The sequence below is a fragment of the Columba livia genome, chromosome 6, assembly GCF_036013475.1.
Source record: "Columba livia isolate bColLiv1 breed racing homer chromosome 6, bColLiv1.pat.W.v2, whole genome shotgun sequence".
In the NCBI taxonomy this organism is placed as follows: Eukaryota; Metazoa; Chordata; class Aves; order Columbiformes; family Columbidae; genus Columba; species Columba livia.
Genome location: NC_088607.1, coordinates 31,848,780 through 31,869,982, shown reverse-complemented (window position 1 = coordinate 31,869,982; position 21,203 = coordinate 31,848,780). Strand labels below are relative to the sequence as shown.

Here is a 21,203-nt window from a genome sequence, read left to right as displayed (position 1 = left end):
ATTTCCACTGCTTCATCTTCTTATATTCTTCTGTGAAGTGTGGCTGCTGTCAAGAGACAGGGTGTGCTAGGTCTGATGGTCCTTTGCTTTGACCTACTGCCCCTATTACTTCCTGGATTTTGAATGGTTTCCTACACTTGTGATAGCTGAGTTTGCCCACTGTTAACAGGGACACCATCTTTCTTCAGCACATAACTTTATAAAGGGAAGGGTGGCAATTGCAGCAAAGCAATGCAATATTCCATTTCTTTGGTACTTTTTCATCCATGACTCACGTCTTGAGCATTTATCTATCATTCAGAGACGAATTTTATCTTCACTTTCACATAGGTTCTCTCTCTGCAGGAATATAGTGTGCTGTGAGCAAACACTCTGCTTATTACCTGAAATGCAGAGGATTAGGCTGTGGCACCTAATTAAACAGAGCAGGATTGCTGAAACGTGCACCACCCATTTTGCTCCAGCCTCCCACAATCGCAAAACAATGTCTGGAATTCTTTGAAATTACCACTCCTAGATGCAGTTTTTCCTTTGATGAGAGCATTTCATCAGAGTAATCCTGCTCTGGCTGGATTAGCTGCAGAGCAGGATAACATCTAATGTATTTTTCAGCTCAACTGGAATAGCTTCTTATCGTTCTCCACCTTGCCTTCGACAAACGACGCTCCTAAAGAAAATGCCTTGTCTGTTCCTTGCAGTGGTGCAGCGCTCGTCTTCAGGTGTTGTAAGCGCAGAAGTTTCCAAATTTACTTAAAGTTGCCCATCTCTCTGACCCGCTCTGGGTCAACTCCAACACCTCCCAAGCTGGAGTCCTCTTTTCTCAAGCACCTGAATTTTTCACTCAGGACACAGCACCCCACGCTGGGGGCGGGGACGGAGAGGGAGTGGGGGCAGCACCCAGACCCCGCCGTTGGCACCCCCGGGGCTCCACTCGCCTCCGTGCCCCGGGGATGAGCGGGGGGAGGCCCCGACGAGGGCGGGCGGAGCTCAGCGCCCTTCCCCGCAGCCCTGCGCTCCCCCCCAGCCCCGGCATCAAGTTACAGAAAAACTACACCCTCGCAGCACCCCTATTTACATACAAATAACTGGAGTGCCTGCATTTATGTCACCATTCAAGAGGCTTGCCAAGGGAGGCTGTAATCCAATCAGCAGAAGCTTTAAAGGGATGTCTTCAGAGTGATTAAGAGGGGATTTTTTTTTTAACTGTAGTTATTATTTTTCGTTTTGTTTTATATTTGCAAAGAACTTTGATCTGAGTTGAGAGGAAAGAGATGCACATGTCCTAAAATACATACGAAGAGATCAAGATGTTAAGAAGATCTCGGTTGTTGTGTGGAAAGCGAATATGACCCACAGGGATTAGTTTGCTTGTGCTGGTTTGGAGATTAACCCTAAATCACTGCTTAAGGACTAATAGGACTAATAGGAATTCTTGGAAACATCAGGGAAAAAATTCTTATAGACCAGACTGCTGAAAATGGCTTTCCAAAACAGTAAGACTTTTTAAAGTTTAACTTAATGTATAATGTTTCTGTTTCTGGGCGGGGTTTAATGCTTTCTGGTATGTTATGAACATTTTAGCTTTTAAACTGTTACTTTAAATACTGGTTGTTGCTGGGCTGGAGAAGAAAGTTGGTCTGTTTGTTTGCCGTTTGTAAAGCAGTAGCTGAAGGGGTATTTTTAGAACTGATTGTTAGTTTAAAACCAGAGCTCGCCTGTGGTTTCCTGAGTTAGGTGAATGGAAACTAGTCTAAACTCCTTGAATGAAAGTGGGAAACGTATCGCTGGGGTTGCGGAGTCCCTCACCCTTCAGAACACGCTGAGAAACTTCTCCGTTGTGCAACTTTTACACACCTAAAATGCGTTCACAACGAAAGAGGAGAGCGTGAAGGCAGGCAAGTAATGAGCTTACGGGGAGCTCTCGGCTCTGTGTTATTGAGGAAACAGGGGGAAAAAAAATCCCACAACCGCAAAAGGCATATTTTGGACTTGCTCTGTCAATGCAGGAATGTAGGTTTTGCATGATGTAATGGTATGCAAATGCTGCTAGCCAGAGCGAGCTGCTCCGTTAACCCTTTACGGTATCTACCCTCCTCTCCGAGGATCTAACTTTCCTTCCTTTCATTTTTTTTCTAAAAAAACCTGATCCTCCGCGTCTGTCTCGGTGGCCGCGCAGCCCCCGCCCGGCGCTGGGCGGGCTGACCCGGGCGCTGCGGGCCGCGCCGGCCCGGCCGGGGCTTTGTTCTGCTCCGCGGGGCGGGGAAGGGGCTTCGGAAAATCAACCTGGGACTGTGAAGCAGTGCTTTTTTATTTTTTCTTCTTCTTTTTAAAGTAAGCAATCCCCTCTTACATTCGAACTTGCAAGAGTTATTGAGCAATAACGACGCTGGAAGGCGGGCCTCTTCTTGTACTCGGCGTCCGTTTAAGCTTGCCGCACTTTTCAGCACCGGTGGACAACGAGGCTCTTTCTCACAGCCACATTTTATTAGTATTATTATTATTTTTTTCATGCAGAATAACTTAACTTTAGTTTGTCAGGTCATGTGTTTTTTTGTAAGGAAAGCAAAAGTGAGTGCAGTGGTACAAAGTACAAAGGAACCCTTTAGCCTGCTGAAACGATTGGTCAAAAGTCATCCCTCGTAACTTTATTGGATTTATGTCAAGGTGGAGTTTTACTTCTTGCATTTGCCCCCAATAAAATTATTTTCTCAGGCCCGTTCCGAGAGTGGATGATTGTACTCCATGGAAAGAGCCTTAGGCAAAGCGGGGGTGATGGGATTGATTCCTTGTTGGCGAGCACAGAAGGGCGTTATGACTTACTGAGCACACAAACATTTACAATACGTGTAGCTTCTGATTTCAGCCTGGCTTTTGTACTGGCAGGTGAGGATGCAATGACAGGTGATACGGACAAATACCTTGGACCCCAGGATCTGAAAGAGCTGGGAGATGATTCCTTGCCTGCTGAAGGATACATGGGCTTTAGCCTGGGAGCCCGCTCGGCCAGGTATTGTATTTGCTGTTTCTCATGTTTTCATGTCACCAGAGTTACAAATGTTTGCAAACCAAGCGTGCTCTTTCACACAAAGCTGGAGTCTATTTTGAAAAGAAGTAGAAGGGGTGCACTGCTGTGTTATGGTAATACTGTGCCTCTAAAGCATATATCCATTGCAGTTTTATTTCATATTCTTTATTCATGTTGGCTTCTTATGGCAATGATATAGAAAACTAACTATTCACTTTTTCTGGTATCTGCTCATGCTCTGAACATCACCAAGGCACCTCTTTGCTTCACTTTGCAACTGGTCTAGAAGCTGATCTAGAACAGGCAGCAAAAACCAGCCAGGTTTCTCTTTCAGTACTGTGGGTCAGATGGGTACTCACATTAGAGTGTTCCTAATTTAGCCAAAGATTGTAAATGCCAGAAAAACTGAATGACATCATTTTGCTATTTTGGTGCTTTTATTTCTTTAAAGGTTCTAGTGGAGATCGCCAGTATTAAAAAAAAATCCTTCCAAAAGTAAAAAAAGCAGGGTTTCATTTGACAGGGAATGGATTACGTGTTAGAGAAAACAGGCCAAAGTTTCTGTGAACCTGACAAAATATAATAAACTTGATATATCATCTGACTAATGTTGATTTCAGCTCAGGTGTTTCTAGATCAACATTTCAGATTTCAGTTTTGAATCTTGCTAAAGCCTGCAATGTGCGTTGCTCAAAACAATTAAAGCTATATGAGCAGAGATTACTTCCACGGTTGTGGATTTGCAGTGTACTTACTGACAGTTGAATCGTACTGAAGCTAATAATTAAACCTCATAAGCTGGAGCCCTGAGGACTTTTTCCTATGCTGTAGTTTAAAGATCTGTTTTAAAAAATGAGTTCATTGTCTAAGAGCAAATGGCAGCTCCCATAAGGTAAAGCTTAGATGTCTGCCCTTCAGTCTTGTTATGGTCACATTAGAAATGCAAGCATGCAGTGCAAATTTGCTCTTTAGTAGCGCCCAGCCATGTTTTGCCTCACTTACAATTTTTAGGTAAGTTAATAAGTGTTTATGCGATCATACATTCACGAGGAATGCCGAAATGCATGTAAATAGTCCATTAGCTGGAAAATCAGCGAAATGGATGAGAAGGGAGGATTTTATGTCTTTGTAAGCTTATTTAACTAAGCTCACCTGCCGCTTTTAAACAGAAATTGGGGTGAGTGAGGTCATCACGCAGCACTGTCAGATGTGGCCAGTCCTGAAGCGCCACAGTGATGGAGAGGGAACATGCTTTGTGTCCAGAGCTGGGCACTGATTTCCAGGACACCTTCCACTCATTACAGTACTCTTCCCTCACATGTCTAATTTCTCACAGTGCAGGTGGGAGAGCAGAATTTCACAGTCAAAATCCGTCAGGCAGATCTGAGTGTTCAACCTCCTGTTATCTTTTCTTTGAGAGAAATCTAATATATCCCATGCTTCTGATTTTAGCAGTGCCATTACTATTTGTTGCAGCGTAACTCATTTTTTTACATTGCACATGTTATGCTCAGAGGAGACAAATACAGTGTTTTTCCTGTGAAGTATCTTATTTAGCAAAAAGTGTTCTGTGGATGCAACTGACTGCTGATTCTGAGTGTAACATTAAGAAATAAACACATTAAATATATAAACCATCCAACCATAACATCTTGCTTTTCCTGTCTGATTCTTTGCTTTCTATTTCTCCTGTTTCTTTTCCACTGTAAATTGCTTTAGTCCAAAAGTCAGGTAAGAAGGCATGGCATCGTGTTACATCTTTCTGCTGCTGCCATTGCTCATCTTCATTTTATTCAGCATTGGAAAGTGACATGCTTTCATTTTTGGGCAGGAGGGAGGGGGCTTAGCCTTAGAGAATATCCCTCTGTTATAACAAATATAACATGGTTTCTTTATACCCTTTATCATGTGAAAGTCTGCTTAACATATTCCTGCAGTGTGTAGTTAAGATCCCAGTTCTGCTTCCAGTAAAAGAAGGAATGTGTACTAAAGCCTAGAAAAGTTCAAGTAGCAACTACAAAATGCATGAAACAGGTTGTACAGTTTTGAGTCTGAAAAGTGTTACTAGTATAAAAGTGTAATATGTTGTTGAATGTTGCTTTTTATTAATTCACGTTTTTTACTACTTTATTTTTGTCACGTAGCAAGCATGTCTAGGCCTGCAGCATGTTTAGCACATACCATAATGTATCTTCCAGGGTTAAGTGTAACACTCCTACGTTGATTTAATTACAACACATTCAGAGTGATCATAATTATTTCGAAAGAGTCTAACATGCACAAAATAATCCCCAAAGCATTGGAATCTTTATTTAATCATCAATAAGCAAATTTCTTTTCTTTCTTCTTTCATTTCAAAATTATCTTCTTTTCTAACTAAATTAATAACTAGAGTGGTTATAACAAATTCAAAAGTGTTTCAACCACAAAGAGAGCAACACATAAAACTTAGTTAAACCTGGTTCAGCAATCTGAGCCATATGGGCAGACACTGTAACATACCCACAGCTCCCCTGGGACATGCCCTCATGGGTCTCCTTTCAGGATTAGGGTGTGAAGACATTTATCAAAGTTCATCTAAATACTCAAATACACTTTTCTGGATTTATTGTAATGCCAAAGCATTACTGCCAAAGCAGTAAACACTCGTGATTTTGCTGTATATGGTAGGGAAGGGGATATTTAACTGTAATCAAACTTACTATTCCATTTTTCCCTTGTATTTATTTCACAGATTATGTATATTTTGCCATCTTATGCTGTCCCTGGAAGTTGCATATATTAATTTTTTTATTTTTATTTTTTGTTCATCTCATTATCATCTGCACTTTCTATGATAAATGGTAAATACAACAGCCTCCGCTCCTTCAGTTCGGATAGGTCCTACACGCTGAACAGAAGTTCTTATGCCAGAGACAGCATGATGATTGAAGAACTGTTGGTACCAGCAAAGGATCAGGTACGTGCTGCGTCCCAGCCACCAGGTATTCAGGCTTTGTATTTACAGGTGGTGAGAGTCTGCAGCCCTCAGCCATGCTTGCAGACACTGTCGCTACTCTCTTAAATGCTGAAAAGGGAGAAGAAAGGAGCTGAGGGAAAGAATCGATGGTTTTACCACTTCGTGGTTTTGAACCTGAAAGTGACAGGGTGGTAGGGTCCCGAGCCAAAAGAGTCTTTAGGGGACAGGTTACATTTCCAAGTATGGGGTTGTCCATTGAAGTCAGCGGGAGCATCTGTGAGTTTAATGTTACGTGTATCCTTAGACTGCTTTGATAAGCTGGGAGCAAAGTGTTTTACACTGAACAACCTTTGTCTGTACTGTGTAGCCCAGGAATGACGTTTGCCCATTCTGTCCACGTGGTGGGGACTCCAACTGCTGCCCTTGTTTTTCCACCCTTGGGAAGAATTTGGCCTTGTAAAGATTGAGCTATTATGCTCTAACCAGTTTATGTATCTTCCAAACATTTGTGCAATGACTAAAACAGCAAAAGCAGAATCTTTTGACCTGGTTATGGCATGGGAAAATCTGTCCAAAAGCTAATGCTGGAGATGATAGAGTACTGTACGCTTTGTTTGTGAGTTCCTCAGCATTTTGCTTGGTAGACTTGCTTCAGATTTTCAAGTCTAATTGAATTACTCAAGAGTTTCTTGATATGCACAAACCAGAGATCTGCTAGGAAGCTGGATAAAAATGCACATAGAAATCTTTACTTGGGGATTAAAGGACTGTGGAGTGGAACTGTTGTTTATATCCTGGAAGAGCAGAAGGTGGACTGTAACGAAACAGAGGTTTTCTGCTGCCTTTTTCACAGAGTTACCTCTCAGCAGTGGCAAGTATTCCTGCACAGGGGGTTATTGATCTTTGAGTCTGTAAATTGTAGCGTAATATGGATTATTGAGTTTTACTACAGCTTTTGCACACTGTTTTGGTAGTGTTATGGCAATGGCAGAAACATGATTGCCTTTAGCAACTGGATGTTTATTATTAGGTTGTTACTTTCAAGTGAAATGCTGTAAACCTCCAATAACCTTGATTTGCAACAGCCAGCTAGGGACTGCATGGCAGTATTTTTGTTGGTTTTGTTTGTTTTGAAGTCAGAAAATAAAATCTGCAACTACTGGCACTGGGAACAAGAAGTTATGTTTCAGGGCTGAGACCCTAAAGTTTCTCTGACACTTCCTACTCCTAAAGCTTCATTAAATCTTCTTGATATAATAGAAATTTCAGAGGAGAGGAAGATTCTTCAGTCTGAGAACATATTGCATTGTTTCATGATTTTGGCCATTTTCGTGATAGCCATCACAAGTAGATGGCATTGATTTATCAGATAGGGTGTATTTGACCACATAACAAGATTTAAAACCAGCACCGTGCTGAATAACTCATGAAGAATATTGTTCAAAATGGGCAGCATTAACCACTTTTGTATTACAAAATTTCACTAAAAAAACCAAATAAACTTAGCTGTACATGGAGGTGTTGTAGTCATACCACATCATGTACAGGATCTCTGCTTTAGGGCAAACTTTGTTTTCTCTGTGAGTGGTTATGGACATCTTTGCTTTCTGGAGGGTCACTTGCAGCGCTGGCTCTTGAGCCGAGAAGACAACAGATATGGAAACCTTCTAGTACTGGTGCTGAGCACTACTGTATGTTGTTTTCATTGCATTTGTAGTCTTCATATTTTTGTGATTCCCGTTTTTGGCCAGCAATGATTGTGCAATTATTGCAGTTCAACGCTGGTCCAAATTTGTCACGTAAAATGAAGCCAGGCTGGAGACCTGCCTGACAGTCTAGTTGTAAATGTTATTCTAATCTTAATCCTCTAGACAAACTTCAAGTTTCTCAAATCCAGGTGGGTATCAGAAATGATGAAGGTGGCAGTGGAAAAAAATGCCAGTCCTGTCTTGAGAGGTTACTAAAACCAGGATCCCCTGAAAAACAAATGACAGTAAAGCAACAAACTATCTTCATGAAAAAAGGAGCCCATGAAAAAGGCCCAGACTCTCATCTTCCCACTCCTCCCTCTGTACATTACTGGGCTTCTAGATAGTCTTTGCTATGGCACTAGAAAGCAGGGAGAAGAAAGCCACCTCCTGTTCTAACAACGGAATTCGAAGATCGTTGTGGGTCAAAACCAATATCCTGAAAGTCCATCTGGAAACTGATAGTAGTTAAGGCTGTTTTGGGGTCTCATGTGACTTTGAAGAGTGAGCCAGTGCCTGTCGGCATATTGAATTTCTCTTATTTTGTGAAGCTCACACCTGCTTGGAGTTCATGACAACAGCAAAGTCTCAGAGTAAAAGGAATTAATTTTATCACAAATATGAGTATGTAAAAAATTAAGGGGAATAAGTCAGCCTCTTGATCAGCTTAAAATAGAAGATCCCGTGGCCACCTCTCCCCAGGATCACTGGGAGACTTGGGAGTCTGAGAAGTGTAAATGAGAAAGATTTGAAACCACTCAGCCAGCATGACACATTGGGTGTTAGAGAAGAGTTTCTAGTAATTCCCTGAGAAGTCAGAATATTCTCTATTGTTTGCATTTGGTGGTTTATGCTGATCCTGTTCAACAGGGAAGTCTGAGTCCAGGCCATACTGTGCCTCAACCTGGCTGGAGCAAAGTTAAAATATCTGGGTCCTGGTGTGTTACCATGGATGCAGCAACTCAGACCAAATCCGAATTACTTTGTCCGTGGAATAGTTTACATCAGCCTCTGAATTTAATCAGCCAAAGGCAGGATGAATCAGGCTGTCTGTTACATAGCAGCTTGCTGAATCTCTTCTGTCTGGATAAATTCATCTGGGAGGAAGCATAAGTTCTTCTGTTTGCTGAACTCTGATATTACACAGCCTGGATATTCAGTTATGCAACCAGCAGGATCCTTGCCAGCAGAACCACCAGTATTTTTATACACGCATTTGCATTTAAAGATGCCACACCCTTTAGCAAGGCATATTTAATCTCCCTTGCTCCAGGGAGGGAACACTGGGACCTGACCGAACACAGGATGAATCATGTGTTTTGATGTCACTGATGATGTACCATCTTCTGGACTGCTCATATTGCAACTTAAACAGGAAGATCTTTTTCCTGCCTGGAAAATCCAGAACCTCAACAGACTGACAAAATGACATCAACAGATGTGTCGTGTGAGATGCATGTGTCTGGCTATTTGCTTCTCCTACTCTCTTTCTCTGCCAGAATTATTGGCCACAGACTTTGTGCTTTTGTTGGCTGTAAATATATCCAAAAGATCTTTTTGAGTACACTTTGCCAGAAAGGAATGCATCAAAAAATATAGTCACCTGATATGCAAACAGTATCTCAGGGCAACGGAAGAGACCAAGGAACCTTGTGTATGTGTCTAAGGAAGCCTACAGCAACTCGGTGATTCTGTAGTGCTTCTGTTGAGCATAGAGTATTTTAGAGTGGTGGTATTTCCTTGGAAATTATGTGTCCCTACATTTAATTTTCTGTATCACACTGCTGAAGGAACTTTAGTATTATTCTTCTGTTATAGCAAACATCATCCCACGTTAATTTGTTGATGTGTGTGTCCTGTTGCATTCCTGGACCTCACTGCAGTGACGCTGTTATGATTTAGCAGGCATTTGAATGACAAACACTCAATATGGTGGGGTTTTAATGCATTTCTTTTATTTCTTTGTTTTGTCCTATTTTGATGATAGTGTTAGTCACTGAGCAAAGGAATACATTTATTTTTGTTTATCCAAATTTTTACAACTTCTGAGACCAACTGTCTGTATCTTGTGCTGTTTGGTACCAAAAGTAATAACATACTCAGTATGAGCTCTGAAGAATTTAGATCACTTGGAACAGCAGAATCCACAGTGATGGCTTTTCTGCCTAAACTGCAGGCTCTTCAAGGAATTGTAAGAAAATCCCTAGTGTTCTATTGCAAAGAGTTAGAAAGCTGTCTTCATTAAACTAGATTATGATACATTTTTCAAATTGTTGCTAATTAAAGCCACTGCTGTTCCTTAATTGCCATTGTTTTAATGGCATTCATTTTATCTTTTATGTCTGATGGTGTATTTTGGTGTTTGACATACACAAGTTTGCCCTTTGTTGTTGTTGTCTGTGCTTGAACCGTCAGTTTTAAAGTGTGTATCTTAGAGCAAAAAGTCTAATGAAAGATAACAATAAAAGAGTTAAGGTAGCAAAAAGGGGAGGCATCAAGCCAGGTGTCACAGTGTTGAACAGATGACAGAGCAAAGTTTTACCCTATAGGTGTTTCTGTTGATTGGCAGTAAATTATAATGTTGATGGGTTTTGGAAGCAAGCCTGGGATGCTCATCTGAAATAAATGTATAGAGAGAAGGTTTTTGTAAATGCCAGAGAGATGGGAGGATTGCAGGTTCTGTCCGACACTAGAGCGCTGTCTGCTTGCTTATCCAGTGGGAGCTTCTCAACAGAAGTATTTTTGTGTGTTTATGACTGGCAGATTTACTACTGATGCTGATATTGCCATTCAAAATAGCCCATTTGCACTACCTCTGTGTGCCAGTACGTTAAAAGAAAAAAAAAAAAAAAAAAGAGAGGAAAAAATGAGAAAATAACAACACATCCCTCTGCAGAAGTGTGTGCTTGGCTCAGGTTTGACTTGACCCCACGGAATTTAGTTTGAAAATGGCCTATGAGGTTTTAGTCTTCACAGACTCTGTTCTCTCTAGATGTATTTGCCTGTAAGCAGAAAACAACCTACTTACAGGAAACACTGACATCTTTTGCACCATATTGGGTGAAGATGGCGCGTATTGCATGACAGCATGTTGACTTAATTTTATTGACGTAACTTCTGACAGTGCTTCTTAAATTGTTTAGAAGCTTTCATATCACCATGGAAATATAGGCACACAGTATTTGGAGATTTCATTTCTTTAATTTCCTAGGAAAAAAGGAAACAAACAAAGAAAAAAAGAATACTTTGCTAGAATGTCTTTGCTATATAGATAAGAGAATTTATAGCGCGAGACCTTGTTGTGGGGCACAGGACACATGGGTGTACACGCGCTTGGCCATGGGCAGCAGCCAGAAACAAATTACGCCTCAGTGTCTGTCAGATGGGGCAGATAATTATAGCACCGGTGTGCCAGCCCTTCACAGCGTTAAAGCTATTTTTATAGAGGTGAGTAGGGACAGTGCCATTCCACAAAACAGTGTTCATGTTGGTGGTTCGTGTGAAAAGAGAAACTAAACCTTCCTCTCACTGGGAGCCTGGTCATGAATCCACAGCTTCCATTAAAGTCTCAGTGAAGTTACTCACAGGTTCTGCTTGCATAAGGATCTATCCAGTGGCATTTTCTGTGGGGGAATATTATACTGCCTGTCTATACGGTGTTTGATTGCAGTACAAATGGTAGTTTTGTTTTATTTTTCAATCATTTTAATGTTGCAAAACATAAAAGTTGGAGAGAAGCATAGTTGTAAGTGAAGGAAGTGGGAAAAGTGGCACTAAGAGAGTTTCAAGATACGTAAGATTAGTTTGCTTGTGGATCCTATAATTGTGTTATGAGATTTTCAATACTTTAACACTTGGGATATTAGTACTGTTATGTGGGAAGGGTCCAGATCTGAATTTAATAGAATTATGTTAACAAGCTTGTATTTAAGATAAGTGGTTTTCATGTTAATTTAAAATTTCAATTTATCTTTTTTTTTTTTAATTATGTTTTTAAGCACCTGACGTTTCAAAGGGAGTTTGATTCTGATTCTCTCAGACACTACAGCTGGGCTGCAGACACCTTGGACAATGTTAACCTTGTTTCAAGTCCCATCCATTCTGGGTAGGTCACTTAACAGATTTCCTTTATCTTTAAATGCGGAAGTGTATTGTTAGCTAAGAATACAGGCTGCTGTAATGGCTGATAACTTTCCTATTCCTGCTCCTGTTGAAGCCAGTGGCAAAATTCACACTGACTTCAGTGAGGGTGCTTAATAACAGGAGTCAGTCTAAATTCTTTCATATAAAACAAAAAACTTGACTTTGCACTTAATTTTCTGAATGCCGAAACATTGTAATTCCACAGGCTTCTCTCTAATAGTCCTGTTTTCTGTTTGCTTGTTTTTCTGTTGCTTGTGTTTTGCTTTTAAGTGCCATAAGGTGATTTTGTTTGAATTGTATTAAATTATTTCCAATACAAAATCGGATAAATAACATGCATTCTGCTCTTTCATAGAGGAAAAAATGGGGGGCTTTAATTTAAATTCTTATTTTATTTATACCTCCAAACTTCTGCCTATTCTCCAATATCTGTAGTTTGACTTTAGTGGTTCTGATCATTTACTTATGAGTCATCACTGTAGTTGTGCTGCTTCTCAACGGTACCACATACACTTGATTTTAATGCAGTACCAGTAATGTTTGAACGTGTATTTTAATGATTTACAAACAAACGTGTGCTTATTTTAATGATTTGCATATGAGATTGTCTAGTATAAATATTTGTTTAATTTTCAAGATCAGGACATAAAATTTCATATCTTTTTTAATTTACTTCCCCATTTCATGACTAATTGCGTTCTTACATACCAAAATATTTTAGTTCCAAAATAGCAGCAAGTCCCACAAACCTAAAGCTACAGTCCCACAATACATGGAAGCATCTGCTTCTGCTGAACAGAACTACATAATGGCGGGCTTTTTTGTGTCCTGAGCAGATACAACGCTGCATATGGTCAATGCTAGAGTAGAAGTGTCAAGATTTGCAGTTCTGCTGGTTATCGAGGAAAAGTGTCATCAAAGGACCTCAGAGAGCCGGTAGCCCACCCTGCATTTCAGCAGGATAAAATGTAACCAAGCCTTTCCTGAAATACGCTTAATTTCTTCATAGTCACTAAAAGGAAGAGATTCTATAGTCCTTCCAGCTTCAGTAGTTCACTATCCCTTGTTATGATATTTCTTCCCCTGATATTCAACTTAAAATTTCTTTCTTACAGATTAAGCTTTTTTCTTGTCATAGCCATAGTAGTCATGGAGAAAAATACCTTACTACTCTCCTAACAATGGTTTATATGTTAAAAGAGAGGACTGCATGTCTTTCATAGAATAAAATGTCCCAGATCCTCCTAGCTGGTGCTTTCCACATTGCAGTGCAGTCTTGCTGCTGTCCCCTGGCTCTCTTCCCTTTGACAGCATATTTCTGAGCCAGTTTGGGCACCAAACTCCCAAAGACGTGTCACCAGTACTGACTGGGAGAGGATCGCTACCTCTTTGGTCTGGAACATGACACACCTAATCTTAAACAATCCCACAATGAGAATTATTATTTTGTTGACTGCATCTTTTGTTGAGAGATGTTTGTGATCCACCAGAATTTCTTGGTTCTTTTCTGAAATTCTGCAGTCTATATGTTTTGTGCTTACATGTTTGTTTTCTTCCCTCTGTTTGCATTTACCTTTAATGTATTTCAGTTTGTTGGTTCCAGACCCCTTTTCCATTTTGGCAACACAGCTTTTAGTTCTGATCCTATTTTCCAAAGGCTTTTCAGACCTTCTTTCTTTTGAAGTCATGAATGAAACAATTAGCCTGGTACCTGGTCCAGGACAGCAAAACAAAATCTCCGCTTGAAGTTTCCTTTCAGTTTAACAGTAAAGCACTGATTATATCTCTTTTGAGGTAACTTCTCAGATGATTGTGCACTTACCTTATCTATACTATACCTCAGTTGTTTAATGTGAAATACCAAGACAGTACTTCTACACATCCAGTGCATCAGTTACTCTGTCAAAGAAGGAAGTCATATTAATTTTACATGAGTTACTCTTGCCACTTACATTTTGGCTCATTTTTATTTTGAGGGCTGGTGGTAGGTGACTTGTAATCTCTTGATTATCCTTTAGGCCCTTATAGATTGATTGTTGGATAATTTATTCCTGAATATTTCTGTTAATTGAGGTTAGACTGATTGGTCTAAAATTTTCTGGCTCCTTTTCATCCTGATACAAGATAGGTCTGATGTTTGCATCCTGCCAGTCCTCTGGGGCAATACTTACACGCCCTTAGTTCTTCAGCATGCTCACTAATGGTTCCAGCCTTCCAAAACATATACTCTGTGGGCACAAGACCTTTCACATCAACTACTTCAGATCTGCTCCTGTTGTACATCAGTCGCTGCTGACACAGATGTGACCTTATCTGCTGCCCAGAGGAGAAGGGCTGCAGACCTGCAGCAGTGGAGCAAACTGGGGGGCTGCGGGGGAGGGAGAGGATCTGAGCGCCAAAATGTTCTCCAGTCATGTATAGTTTTTTTTGACCTATTATATTTCTCATTTGACAGATAAAGTCCAACAGAAATGATGCTGTGATGACTCAGTTCTTTTGTTAGAAAAAAAATCCCTCACTCAATTGCTTATTTTCTTTCCAACTGTGGCCCCATATTTTATATGATACTGTTTGGATTTCCCTGTTACTTTAATCTAGGAGCAATCAACAGATGTTCCCTTCACGTCTTCCAGTATCTCAGCACATCTGATACACAGAGCATCATGACTTTTCACTTATTTTCTACCAGTTTTTTTCTGAAAAGCAACTCCTTTTCTGCTTGTTCACGATGCTTCATCCCCAGCTTTGTCCTCAGTTCTTTCTGTGGCCATAGGCAGAGAGACACTGGCTGGGGTTGCCTGTGGCCAGTGCCTGACCCCACTGCTCTTTGCGTTCCTTGACCTCCCCCACGCTCTGCAATGTGCCGTGTGGGGGGAGCTCCTCCGGGTCCGCTCCCTCGGGTTGCTCTTTTCCCCGTTCACCCATTGTCAGAAAAGAGCGTTGAAGTTTGTTCCCATTTCTTAACTGAGGCAGAAGGGGAATTTTGGGAGCAGGACGTGGAGATCCTGCAATGCATCAGTGAAAGGGAAAGAAAGAAGGAATTGTTGGCAGTAATTTCAACTCTTCTGGTTTTTCCTTTTTTCAAGCCAAGATAATGTTTTATGTTTTTCTATTTGAGTTCAGTTAAGTTGTTTTGCCAGCATATATTTTGAACAGGGTCCATTGTAAGCAGCACATCGAAATGTGTCATGAATCTTGAGGCCTCTGGAAGGGTAGAGATCCTTTGCCGAAATGACCTTCGGCTTTCAGATGTGAGCTTACTCATGCAACTTTCCCGAACTAAAATGTGGGTGTGCTCTCTTCGTCTTGCCTTTTTTTAACTCCTTGGTTTCTTAGCTGAAAGAAATTACTGCATCGCACTGCCTTCCGTATTGAGAAACTCAGAAAAACTTAATTCAATCTTGCGAGGTGGAATGCATAACATTAATTATAGTTTACTCCATCCTCCTGTACACACAGCTGAAATCATTTTTTGAAAGAAGTGTGATGAATAGTGGGGACTGATACTCCCTCCAAATATCCTACCATACTTATCTCATTATACAGTATACTTTGGAAAATAAATTGCTATAAAACAGTGCAAGAACTGGTTTTCCATGGCACAGTTGAGCATCTTTCAGGAATTAAATAAAGAATTTATGTTACAATAAATTCTCTTTTGACCTAAGCAAAATGCAGATGCTTTTCCCCGCGTACTTCTGCATTTCTTGGAGAAATTATGGACTTGTGCTGACTAATTAAATGAACACTTTCTTTTGGATTTTTTTCCATCTGTGGCATATAAAACATGACATAGGTCATGATATGCAAAGCAAAAGCCAAATAATTTCTAAAGCTGGCCTTCGAATGTGTTGCTTTTGTTATTTTTCTGATTGTTACTTTTCCTTTGCGCTTATGATTGATATTTTTCTGTTGCTTGCCTCTAATTATCTTAAATTAATTTTTCCCATTTGCTTTCTAAATTATTTTGCAGCTATTCCTCTCCACTTCCCCAGTATGATTCAAGGTGATAACTCTGTGCTTTCTGTGAATCCTCATTTTCTTTTTTTTAACTCTTTTCCCACAGAGTGTGTGTAGATGTTTGTAGTGCATCCTCCCACATCCTCATCCCTTCCACGTATTCAAGTAGAAACGCTCATTAGTGTTTAGCATTGTGTTTTAGAGATCATATTGTAGTTTCCATTATTAGTGAAGTATTAATTTAGGTAAGCATCAGCTACTAATATTTTTGATAGAAAGTGCATGAAATGCTGTTTGGAATTATTGTTTTAAATGGTAAGTTGCTAATTTGAAAACTAAACAAGGAAATAACTAATATGCTGTTGACAATTATTATCTTCATATGGGATCTATATGCATGAAGGCTGATCTGTTGAAGGTTTTGTCCTCCCTGGAGACTGCAGTAGGGTGTAGACCCCAAAGCTGGCTGTCATGGGCTGGTTCCTGTGGATTTAGACAAAGCATCTTATCTAAGTTCAGGCTTTGGCTTTTTTGCATTAGATGGAAAAACACTTTTTTTTTTTTTTTTAAGTGAATTATGAGCTGGTTTAACATGCCAGTAATCACGTACACGATAGGCAGCTCTCCAAAACATTGCCTTTTACCAAGCCATCAGGCCAAGCCCAGCCTTGCCAAGCTCCCTGGAGGGCTCCTCTCGGTTTGTTCTGTGGCACGTGGACCAGACGTACCTTCCCAGAGCTGCTGCTGCATCAGCCCTGAAGGGATGCTCCAGCCAGCAGCCCCTCTGCCCCATGCCCTCCCATGGGGTTTAAAGTGGCTCCAATTTCTTTGTGGACAAAACCCGCACACTTCGTAGAGGCCACCTACTTTGGTTTGTAATATCTTTTTTTCAGTATTCTCGCTTCAGTGACCAAGGGCTGTGAGTCCCTGCTTAATATTTTATTTTGCTTCATAGTAAATTTTAATAGATTGTCTTGAACTCTCTTCACGACTAGTCACAAGCTGGCTCCTTGCCAGCTCTGAAGACCAACCATTGAACTACCCATCCACATGCTCAGTGGCATCAGCCTCCTACCATCAGCCTTCAGCACCCACTGTATAGGGCAGTTGCAGGGAGAAAAAGCAACATAAACATGCTGACAGGCTTAAATTAGTGCTCAGTGAGCAGAAGGGAAGCTGATATCTGCATGTTACAGCCCTTTTGTTAGCAAACAGAGCAGTGTTCCAGTCAACAGAGTTTACATACATTTAAGATCTTGTGATCTGTAAATATTAATCTTAACATAATTTATAATTTAAAGATTGAGTATATTGGTTTTGACATAGACCTAGTGTTCATACAGAAGGTTTGGTTAGCCATTCAGCAAAGATTCTGTCCCACTGAAACAATTCCTCTTATGAGGAGTTGGGATACCCTAGTGGCAACATTTGGATGTGTACAGTATGGTTAAAATACAGGTACCATTTATTTGTATGAAAACTGCTGTGAAATATTGTTTTATTCCATGTTTCAGTATTATAAAGTGTCTGGGGCATAAGAAATGGTAAATTTGTGTTACGGTCATCTCAGAGGGCTTTACCTCCCCATCTTTACTGATGGATTTTAATTTCGTTTGAAGAAAGACAATGTAGCAATTTCTTTATCTGGAATTAAATTGGGCAACCTTTCTGTCCTGCTTCATATATTTACAGCTTGTGTCCCTACCCGTCTGGCTCCTGCAGACCACTAAATTCAAACTTTTGGTCAGCCTCCTGCTTTTGTGCTGATTTTCCCACCCACATTTCCCAGACTTCCGAATGCAGCTGATTTGCAGGCCTGGCCAATGCACGTCAGTTGTTACTTTTTGGTGTCCTGCTGATGTCAAAACCAAATGTAACTGTTGTATGCAAATTCCCATTCATACTTCAGAGCACTCTGGGGCTTTTTTAAAGAATTTTCACGACTCCCCTGGATTATTGGCTCGTACTCTTAGTTCAGTTTACCAAAGGGAGCTGGGAAATTTAATGGATTCACCTGTTAATCATGTGAAGGTTTAATTCTTAAGATCTGGAAGTTTTGGCAACAGCTTTGCAAACAGTGAAACCATACAGCAGATGTACCAACTATATCAGCGTCTGCATGTCACGCAGGAGCAAACAAAAAATGTTTTGGCTTCAAGCCTGAGTTGGTAACTCATGTCCCTCTTGACACTGGCCTGTTAGTGCATCTTCTACCTGATGCTGTTGTCTCTCAGCAGCTTATGGTGCAGAGAAAAAGGGAAGGTATTTTGGGGTACTGGAGGAGGCCCCCGGTAACTGTTTAGCCCTCCAGGAAGCTGTATGTTTTGGTGCCTGTAAATCTGAAGGATTTTTGCTGCAGCGTTTTGAAACAGGCAGAAGTCTGGTTTTGGTCCTGGGAGGAGACTTCACTATGCTGTCACTGTCCTGTTGAACACAGTAACACTTCACATATGCAGCTTCTCAGCATTTCATAGATGAAATAAGCCACAGCTATTAATGATTATTCTTGTCAATATTCTTTATTCCCTTGCTAATAAAAATAATTTTATTTTAAAATCTGCCACTCACCACTTACAAATATAATTGCTTACTCTTCTATTATAAAATGGAAAATTATGCATTGGAATTACACTGGCAAATGTGATTTTTCTTTCATGTCCCTTTTTGCTAATGAATATCTTCTTCACAGAAGAGTAATGGCATGATTTCCTCCAGAGTGCTGGCAGCCCAGACAAAGTTATGTACTTGATATTCTCACTCATTCCCTGTCAGTGGAAGCCCTTACTTGTCTGGTGTGACTGTCACCCGCAGTGCCAGCATTTGTGCTGCCAGCCATCAGGGGGGTTTGCAAATTAGACTGTGAGGAGGTTTTGAAGACTGAGGTCCCCAAAATAATAAACATTTTTGATTCTTCTTATTCTGTGCTGTCTGGTTCCTTTCTGCATGTGAGGCTAACTACCCCTGTTTATGAACAGTAGAGCTAACAGTAACAGAAGGATGTTTTTAAATCTAATAAATCGCTAATACACTACTCGTACACTCTTTTAATCCAGATTACTCAGTAGCACCTGTTTGTTTCACCGTGTTGTTACTAGACCTTTAGCAATTCCTGCTTTTAATAACCGATAGTTAACATGTAAGTATAAGTTGTAAAAGAATATTCATGTTCTTTTGAGTTTAGCTGGGATCGGGAGGACTTTTCTAAAATTCTAAAGACTGTCACAGTTAACTTCTTGCTGATCTTCTGCTTGTTTTGTGACCATATTCACTGACGTGTTTCCTTTTCCCTACAGTTTCCTGGTTAGTTTTATGGTTGATGCACGTGGGGGTTCAATGAGGGGTAGTCGCCATCATGGAATGAGAATAATTATCCCACCACGCAAGTGTACGGCACCAACCCGCATCACCTGCCGCTTGGTAAAGAGGCATAAACTGGCCAGCCCGCCACCGATGGTTGAAGGAGAAGGATTAGCAAGTAGACTTGTAGAAATGGGGCCAGCAGGGGCACAATTTTTAGGGTGAGTTCTTCTATGAATTTCATTGTTTACACTCATGTTGCATCTTTCATTTCTGTTATCCTGTGGATCTAAGTAGTTAAACATTGACTCTACCTCATTTGAGCATGTAAGATAGGCTATTTAACTTGAACTATTAAAAAATTGCCAACCTGCCATCCCTTCCAGAAAGTACCCATGTATTTTAGGGGCAGGTTTTCCTCTAGGATGACTGCAGGGTGAAGCCAAAGGTAAGGAAAGCCAAGAAAAGGTCAGGTCCTGCCCCCATCTATTCATGCAACCTGCCTTTGGAGTCAGGAGGAGTCACATGCCTGTTACCCAGAACAGGTTTTGACCCTCTTGCTTGCAGGGTATTGGAGAAACATCACTGTCACAAAAAAGGGTCCTAAAATCACCTACAAGGACCCAAATATTGAGCTCTGTTCCCTGTGTCACAGCATTTGCACAGCTCCTGATGGAGTTGCTGGGAGCTGCCTGGCTCCATCCTGTGGAGTGATGGCAGAGCGCTTACTGTAGAGCATCAAGTAGTACAAATGCTAGAAACTGACTTTTTTTTTTCTTTAAAGCTTAAATTAAAGGAAACAATCCACTATGATGTGGCTTTTTTTTTCCTGATTATAAATTTTGTTCATTACCATGAGTGGCACCCTGGTGTAAACTGCCGGTTCTGTCGGGAGTGACAGCTTGTTCCTAATTTCCCCTTCTCGTTTCTCTTCCTGCTGCATGGATGTTATTCAGTAAACTTCATCTTCCTAACACTCCTCCCCCTCTAAATGAGGGTGAGAGCATGGTTAGCCGAATCCTGCAGCTTGGTCCACAAGGAACAAAATTTATTGGGTAGGATATGTACGGAAAAGATACAGAATGTCTACAGTTTTTCTTTTGTTTCTAATTTTCCGTTATTCCCATTTTATTTTTTTTTTTAGTTTTATAAAGCTTTCAGTTGATTTATGTCACTGAAAGAAAATCATAGTGGCTTGATTTAATATAGCTCTGCTACTACCTTGTGCTTAGAGGCATGTAAAATTCACTGCCAGCATTCTGCTTTCATAACTCCTGTGCTTTTGCAATTCTTTAAATTTGAAGTGTTTCAACTACATTTTAGTACACAGTGACAGTCCTTTAAGTTCAGCCCTGTGGTAGAGAAGGTATTTACAGGCCTTGAGTGAGTATGTTTTGGGAAGAGCATTTGTAAAACATGATGGCATAAAGTCTACTATTTGGGAATGATTATTTAGAAAAAATGTCATTTAGTGAATGACTTCATTCAACAAGGTTGAAGAAATACTAATCTTTTCAACCTGCAAGAGGCATCTTGTTAAAATAAATTTATAGAGCCAAGTATGCTGCCCAAAGGAACTGCAGTGTATAGTCTAAAAATGTAAGACCATTTTTGTATATTTTTGACTGCTGTTTTCAAACCATATTGTGAAATTTATTTCATTAGGTTTTCAAAATATCAGTGGCTGTTTGGTGTTCCAAACCTGTTCAATACCTTCTCACTGAATATTCTCGTTAAATGTCATGCACAAAATTGTGTGGTTTCTAAATATTTACAGAGACAGTATCTGAACTATTAGCCTGCAAAGATTGTACTACTGTTTTAGTTTTCAGTTTGTACTTTTTTGAACTAGAGAGCAAATATCTTAAAAGATGTATTTGAATTTTTGGTATTTACTTGCTGTGCACAATGGGAGACAGCAGCTATATTCCTGTTTCCTGTTATAGGACTTGTGAGTAGAATAACAGCCTGGATGTCCTTAAAAGCACATAAAAGACTTATTAATTAAATTATCTTTCTCTGTTTTCATGTGAAAAAATACCCTCTAACCCTCCTCCCTTGGTATTTTGTG

General features: G+C 40.3%; 1 protein-coding gene across 50 annotated transcripts in view; it reads left to right on the top strand.

The window, feature by feature from the left end:
* Positions 1 to 21,203, top strand: part of ANK3 (ankyrin 3) — a 357,522-nt gene that overhangs the window by 283,142 nt on the left and 53,177 nt on the right. For 29 of the 50 annotated variants that reach the window (XM_065067824.1, XM_065067822.1, XM_065067826.1 and 26 more), the window contains 4 exons: positions 2,884 to 3,007; positions 5,882 to 5,984; positions 11,731 to 11,837; positions 19,129 to 19,353. In XM_065067824.1, the coding sequence (XP_064923896.1) occupies positions 2,884 to 3,007; positions 5,882 to 5,984; positions 11,731 to 11,837; positions 19,129 to 19,353 (559 nt within the window). Of the gene's footprint in view, positions 1 to 1,063; positions 1,494 to 2,883; positions 3,008 to 5,881; positions 5,985 to 11,730; positions 11,838 to 15,848; positions 15,882 to 19,128; positions 19,354 to 21,203 lie in introns of those variants that run through there. The other 21 variants (XM_065067844.1, XM_065067845.1, XM_065067841.1 and 18 more) reach the window with 5 other exon arrangements.